General features: G+C 38.4%; 2 protein-coding genes across 2 annotated transcripts; both read left to right on the plus strand.

Moving 5' to 3' along the window:
- Positions 1-400: 400 nt before the first annotated feature.
- LOC136284445 (RING finger protein nhl-1-like) lies at positions 401-2,724 on the plus strand. Its single transcript, XM_066174781.1, has one exon. The coding sequence runs from the start codon at positions 721-723 to the stop codon at positions 1,606-1,608; it is 888 nt and encodes a 295-aa protein (XP_066030878.1). The 5' UTR covers positions 401-720; the 3' UTR covers positions 1,609-2,724.
- Positions 2,725-4,930: 2,206 nt separating this feature from the next.
- Positions 4,931-7,439, plus strand: LOC136284219 (uncharacterized). Its single transcript, XM_066174069.1, has 4 exons — positions 4,931-5,412; positions 6,143-6,188; positions 6,795-6,849; positions 7,319-7,439. Exons 1-3 carry the CDS (start codon positions 4,931-4,933, stop codon positions 6,825-6,827), a joined length of 561 nt encoding a protein of 186 aa, XP_066030166.1. The 3' UTR covers positions 6,828-6,849; positions 7,319-7,439.

Genomic DNA, 7,439 nt, shown 5'->3' on the forward strand with positions numbered 1-7,439 from the left:
AATACCGCCCTGGAGAATACGACATCTCTTCTGATGAGATCCGATTCGCTGCTTTTAATAGAATACTGATTATTTCTCGTGTGGTGTCAAACAAGTTTCTTAGAATCTCAAACTCACTAAACGGCGGTAAATGTAGCGACGACAAAATGAGCTAGATGGTTTATTTCCAAACCTTCGTAGCGTGTTGTTGTTCGTAAAACAGTGGCTAGAGCGACACATTCGTTCACGATTTTACTACTCAGTGATCGTAATAGTACACAATAGGTGGACAAGATTGCTAGACTGTCGATCTCTGCGCGAAGATCACGCGATCCTACAGTGATCTGATTCGCTGCTTTAAATAGCATGCTAATCCAAGTTCAATTTCTAGGTATCTTAAACAAACCAGGGCTGTGTTTTTGTCAGCAATTCGTGATGGAGTCGCTTCTAAAAAACCTCAAAGAGCATGTAACATGTTCGATTTGTTTGGATACTTACACGAAACCGAAGACCATTGCTTGTCTTCATACGTTCTGCTGTGAATGTCTGGAGAGACATGCACTAAGGAGACAAAAACAAGGGTTTTATCCATGCCCCGAGTGTCAGGCACAAATTGGCATCCCTGAAGGAAAGCGTTTTGATAATCTGCCGAGCAGCTTTCTGCACAATAGTCTGTTGAATCTTCTTGCTGTTCGACGCAGTGGCGAAAATTTGTAGCGAAAAGTACCAGGTACCCATAAAATGAAAGTGAAGATAAATGGACAGAAACTTGCCAAGAGTCCATTTTCTATTCTGGTCAAAGCACGAGAGTTAAATGTTGTAGGCAAGCTGGATTTTCAGAGAAAAATGCTTCAAGGTCCAACCGGCATTGCAGTGAACAGTAAAGGTGTTATTGCTGTGGCTGATTCTGAAGGTCACTGTATCCAGGTATTTGACGAGACAGGAAAGTTTGTGCGAAAACTTGGTTCTCATGGAGACGAGAATGGACAATTAAGAATTCCAGTCGACGTCACGTTCCTAAACGATGACGAGATTCTGGTGGCGGATCAATATAATCACCGAATACAGCAGTTGAATGTACAGACAGGGAACTTTGTGAAAAGCTTTGGAAAAAAGGGAAGTGGAGATGGAGAGTTTGAGAATCTTGCAAGTGTTTGTATTACAAGTGATGGGCGTTTTACTGTTGCAACGGATTTTAAGAACAGCAGAATTCAGGTGTTTACAATGGATGGTGAACCTGTGCTTAAGTTTGGGGACAGCGGCCCAGAAAGGCTAGATAATTCTGTCAGCTGCGTTTGTTACGAGGAAAAGTTCATTGTAACTGACAGGAATAATAACTGTGTTAAAGTGTTTGATGAGAAAGGACAGTTTTTGTTCAAGTTTGGAGAAAAAGGAAACGGTGATGGACAGATGGATATGCCGTTTGGCTTATGTGTTGACAAACATAACAACGTTTTCTTATGTGACAAGGGGAATAATCGAGTTCAACAGTTTACATTGGAAGGAACTTTCATTGGAAAGACAAGTACTAATATTCAATTTGGATGGTTCTGGAGCGTTACCCCAATGCTAGATGATCGGATTTTGGTCACAGATAACAAAGGGAACGAAGTTTACATTCTGAAATGAATGCCCTTTTTTGAAAGTAACAATCAATTCTTCGTAAGCAAACCTTTTGTGAATATCTTTAAGTTTTATTATTTTATTAATTTACGGAAAACTGTGACATGTCACGTGTCGCAAGAGAATTCGAAAGAAAAAGGCTAGAATCAGCAACTAGCCTTCTAATTTTTTAAGGAGATTTCAAAGAATTGTTGATTTATCACTGTAGTAATGTGATTGTTTGTGCTTTAAATTAATTGAAGTAATAGGGCTGAGTGAAGTCCAAATCGGTCTGTAATCATACAAGTGACTGACAAAGTCGGATGACCGCGAAGCAGGAGTGCGATTTGTCAATCACGAGTTTAAGAAAGAAACTAGACATCGGTTATACGTTTTCATGAAAAAACAACGGTTCGGTTCAGTCGCCGAAATGCGCGATAACAGCGCATGCATATGACACGCACTGTCCACCTACACAGGCATGACATGTCAACTGTTCAATTCAATGGTCCAGTTACAAGCATGACACCTGCACTGTCAAATTGGTACTCAAATTGAGCTGGTGATAACCAATCACATGCAAGAATTTTGTTATAGTTTTGACAGACCACAAAATCGATTTCAAACGAGATTAAGCTTTGTAGGAGTATTGTAAAGGCAAAAAAATACATTTCTGCAAAACAAATGTACAGCGGCATTGATGGATGTAAATTTTTCAGCATGTTTAAGTAGTCTTTCCATGAGCATATTTTGGTGGAGTTTTGGCTAAGTTTAATAATATTAATTCTCTCATCAGATGGAGCATGCCTTTGTATCAAATTTTTTAATTAACACATTGACAGCAGCTTGCATGATTAAGCTGTAAACAATTCAACAATTTCGTAGTACTTCGTTGCTTTTGGAGGAATAACATTTAAAATGTTATCAGAAACTGTCTAAAGGCTGAGGAGTGTTTTGAATGCATCAAGTTTGCATTTCTACTTAGCTATTTTATACATGGAGGAGTTTTCATGAATAAGTTTCTTTAAGTATTATGAAAATGTAGATTGATTGAATGAATTACTGATAATATAGGATACTTTCCATTGTATTCATGAACTGTTCCACAGTACTTATCCTTTAAGTTTCTATAGCATTGACCATTGTTGAAACAAATATCTTATTGAATGCATTGTGAATAAATTTACTTGTTTGATTTGCAAAAGTGTGTTAACTGTGCAACAAGAATGGCTGCATGAGTAATGGATAAATTTTCTCTCTTTTTTTTGTACTTAAAACTCTTCTTTGGATGAAGTAGACTATAGTGAATTATTTTTTAACTTTGCCAGATTGCATCAGTTGAAAGCTAAGATGTGAAGTTCACGAGAACCCCTTTCGCATTGCTTGGTTCAGTTTAAGAGCAAAGTTAACCGAGATGTTGTCTTGCAAATTTTCATTGTTCAGAGACAGAGCAAATTAGATGAAGTAACAGGGAGGACTGGGGAGGCTGATGATTTGGGATGCATTCCAGCTACACAGCCTCCCCTCACCACATCCCTAGAAAGAAGAGATATTCCTCCACAACTGAGCATGACACTGGAGCTCATTGTCGGCCTGCTGGATGTGCTAACACATTTTTGGTGCGCAAACATTTCTGAAAAAAGGGAAGTATTGTAGAAACCAAGTGCCTTGGGGGTGGGGTGGGATGCACTCCTGTCGATGACCCCATCATGCTGCCACACATTGAGGAGAATACCAGGGGTTGAAGTGGGACCCATGTTAGGGGGAAAGGAGCAAAAGAGTTTGGCCCAATGAAAAGTTTACACATATCAGCCACGAATCAATATCCAGTTTAAAACACCCTTCCTTAAACAAGACACAAATCCTAGAAACGGGGGGCACGGCTTTTGGGTACCCAGTTTTTGCTACTACCTTTTACCAGTCTTTGAGAAGCATGGACTCATTTAGCTTAAATTAGGCAGTTTTTTTTAGGAGGGGGGGGGATGGTAGGGAAGCACTACAATTGCTCTTTCTCGTTCTTCCCCCTTTCCTTAAAAGGAAAACTTGATCGCAACATGGGGCTTAGTCGGGAAAGAGGTCATGAAAGAGGTCATAAACAGTTGGGTTTTTTTTTTTTTTGTACACAGACGAGGCAAACATTTCGTACAATGTAGAGAGGTATTAGCTTACGCTTGAACGCAATGATATTTTATCTTTTTAAAGACATTTTCCAGTGAAGGGGAGAGACTGTAATATTCATCGAACCCTTTTCCTTGCAGACAGTTTCGATTTTGTAACAAAGGGTGACGATGACGGAAAATAAACTACGAGAATGCATGGATAACCAGCAGAAAATAACTCTACATATCAGACCTAACAAGTACCGCAATACTATGTCGAAAATAGTCAATGATTCTATTGGTTTCAATTATCTTTGGTCTGTTATTGGTTTAGAAAGCCTATGCCGCCCTTTCGACCAGTCAGGTAAGAGCATTCACATATTTCCAACGCTTCAGGCTCTTTGCCAGTTTTTTTCTTTGAGTTATCTTTGGTTTTTTGTTATATTTCTTTTGTTAGAGCAGTTTCCAACTGAGTATCGAAAGTGATGCTGGATTGTTTTGGTTTTGATTTACTTCGTTGTGTGATTGGTCCTGAAAACGTATGTCACAATCTTAACCAATCAGATGTAAAACTAAAACTAAACACAATTTGGTCACCCGCGTTTTCCCGCGCTTCAAGGAGGTTACCCGTTTCTACTCTGGGTTCTTATTGGCTAATGATGATGGTAACTTTTTGTTCTGATTGTCACTTTTGACCACTTTGGTTCAGGTTTTTCTATACTTAATTAAAAAGTGCTCGATGATCAGCAGTTGCCATCACTTTAGATTTGGTTTCAGGACACTTAGTTGAATTGTGCTCTTTGAGAATACAGTTTTTTATATCCGTGTGTACATACCATATAAAGTTACTACGGCAGCACAAGAACCGCAACTAGATGAATTAACTAATTTATTTACTATTTATACCGACATTTGCTGTATATTCAAACTTTCAAAACGCGCACAACGACAGCATCAAAGAGCAAAATTCCCTATTTTGTGCAAACACTGTCCGAACAGACTGGGTTCCGAAACGTCTAAATTCAGTTAAAAGTTCAAAACTTTGCATGCTGATCAACACAGTTCGCGTGTTTCCAGTCGAGGAGCGATGTAAGCGTGAGAATGGTCCGCAATAAAACAAAACATCACTTCACTTTCATTCCTGATTTCCGTTTTCCTTTTCCTTATTCCTGTTTTTGCCAACGAAAAACTACACCCGAGCTTCTCCGATCTTGTGCGAAAGATTTCCGAATATCGTGTCGTATGTTAAAATGGCCGCTTGGAGAGTAATTCAAGAACACTGGAAGAATCTTGAAGTGGTATCTCTACAACCAGAAAAAATTTTGCTAAAACCGACTGTCACTCGTCTCGGACGCAGTAATGAATATTCAGATGTTGTTATTGACAGTATGATATCTCCTTTAATGATCAGTCGTGTTCACGCTGAAATTCATTTCAGCAATGGAAAATTCAGAATTGATTGTAAAGGACTGAACGGGCTGCTAGTCAACAAAACAAAGCGTAGCTCTGCTGTCCTATGCGATGGTGATGTTGTTGTCTTTGGAGGTGCTGGCGTTAAAACGAAAGAGGGACAGAGTTTGTCAGCTTACGATTCGGAGCTTGTGTATGTTTTTAATGAGGTCTGTCAGAATGATTCTGAAGAAGTGGGCTCCCTTGGGGAAGGAACAAGCGATGGAAGCGTGCGAAGGCGGAGCAAACGGAAAAAGCCCGTATCACTAAGTGAAGGAGTGAGGTATGGGTACATAACACTCAGAAGTAGGGGTAGTAATGATGGAGGTAGGGTCACTTGACCCAGAAAAGGAGTGTAGGGTACTAGACAGAGAAATAAATACTCTGGAAAAAAATTTCAAGGGGGTGGTGTGGGTTGAGATCATAGAAATTACAACAACCTCTTACCTCTTTCACTTCCTTAGCAGATACTATTTTGTCTGTAACTCTTAAGCGAGATCAAGATCATACCCCAGTTTTTTATTATTTTGTGATTCTGCATGAAGACTATCATCTTTCTTCCATGGTCAAATATACATTTTCCCCAAAGGTGTAGGGGCACCTTCATATCTTAAGTTGGGGGGCCTGTTTCTTGAATTACTGTCCCAGTAACTTAACAGGCCCCAGACCATATTTTAAAGTAAATATTTAAAGCCAATATAGAAGCAGATTCTGACACCCTAACCAGTTCATTTTTAATATTTTGTTGATAGTTGTATTGTATAATTTTCACAACTTTTGAAACCCTCATCTTGAATGAAAACAGACAGCTGTACAGGCCTCTTAAGTTACCAGGATCTTCCAGAAACAGGTTCCCACTCATTACACCTCCTTAACATAACCATTTTGTTGTATGTGTTCCTAAAATCAAGTTCCAGTCTGCTACAAATAAGACCAAGTGTCAAGACCTAATCTGAACTTCCTATTGAATGCTGATAGGCCTGTCAAACTTCTAATATTTTTTTAATTTTCAGCTCTCCATGTGAAAAGAAGACTAAAGACAGCATGGAAGAGAAGCAGGTAGATAAACTTGGGCTTCTGATTTAATGATTATCAAGTGGCAAATTACTATTTTTTTTATATCATTTTTAAAGAAAAGGCAAAGAGAAAACAAATTTACCTTATATCTTTACTGCCAAAATTAAATTTATAGGGTTGTGACCCTAAAGACAGGTTATTTTCAGAGATCTAACCCAAACCATGTTTTACACATTCAGTGGATCCAAGGCTTTCTCTATAACAGGATTGTTGATTTCATTAAATTGTCATCTCCATCTACTGTTAGCTTTTGGCCCTCTTGACAATGTTCACAAAAACAAATGTTCAGATGAAAGTTCTAGCTAAATTGAAGATTATTTAGGATGAGGTCTTGTGAAATAATGGCTAATAATCAGATCAAGAAAGCAACTTCTATGGATAAGTTTTAGTACTGTGTATTCTAATATTTACCGGATAGCATATGGACGTTATTAAGTTACAGACTTAATCACTTCTGAAAATCCAAGAGTTAAAAGAGATGAATTTTACATTTTATCAGGATTATCAATTTCTCAGGGTATCATTCAGTGTAGTACACTGTGTTCTGTGGCAGGTATCAAAACCATTAATATTCTATTGCAATCTCAGGTTTTTGAAGTTGATCAAAAAGCTGATCCATAGGAAGAAGTAAACATCACTGAAGGTACATTTAACTCCAAGAAGTGAATTAAACTGAACTTTATCTTATGTAATGTTACAAATGTAGGATGCAACTCTCCACTGAAGGCATCTGTCTATTGAAGGGATGTGAAGAAAAAAGCCCTGAATGCCACTTTTGATAAAAAAGAGTAAATAAAGTCTGTTTGTAAGCAAAGTGACCCAACTAGTGGGAGATTATTCTGGCTTCCTTAGCATGAAGCAACTAGGAGTTTCACCACTCCCCCCCTACCGCAGATGGGATATCAGTCCATCACAAGGTTATCCCCCAGCATTTTATCAGGCTTCCCTGAAAATTACCCGGTACCCAGTTATACTTCTCTCACTACATGACTTTGTATATTCTCCATCAAAATTGCAAGTATTCTTCTAACAGAAGTCTGGGAGAAAATTATTATCAATTACATTAAAGGTTAACATAGCCAGGGCTCATGTTTAATTTTTATTTCATATAGTAGATGACAGCAGATGAAAGAAGTGCCTGAAAGATTTAAATGAGGAGCTGCTTTGCTGTATCTGTTGTGAACTGATGGTATTGGCACACACTTTGCCTTGCTCACACACTTTCTGTTTTGG

The sequence above is a fragment of the Pocillopora verrucosa genome, chromosome 11 (assembly GCF_036669915.1).
Source record: "Pocillopora verrucosa isolate sample1 chromosome 11, ASM3666991v2, whole genome shotgun sequence".
NCBI classification, from domain to species: domain Eukaryota; kingdom Metazoa; phylum Cnidaria; class Anthozoa; order Scleractinia; family Pocilloporidae; genus Pocillopora; species Pocillopora verrucosa.

What these genes read in the sequence shown, in the direction of transcription:
- LOC136284445 (XM_066174781.1), top strand. Translation starts at nt 721, where the DNA reads ATGAAAGTGAAGATAAATGGACAGAAACTTGCCAAGAGTCCATTTTCT.
- LOC136284219 (XM_066174069.1), top strand. Translation starts at nt 4,931, where the DNA reads ATGGCCGCTTGGAGAGTAATTCAAGAACACTGGAAGAATCTTGAAGTG. An exon ending in TCACTAAGTGAAGGAGTGAG is followed by an intron (nt 5,413 to 6,142) that starts GTATGGGTACAT and finishes TTTAATTTTCAG; the next exon opens with CTCTCCATGTGAAAAGAAGA. An exon ending in ACAGCATGGAAGAGAAGCAG is followed by an intron (nt 6,189 to 6,794) that starts GTAGATAAACTT and finishes TTGCAATCTCAG; the next exon opens with GTTTTTGAAGTTGATCAAAA.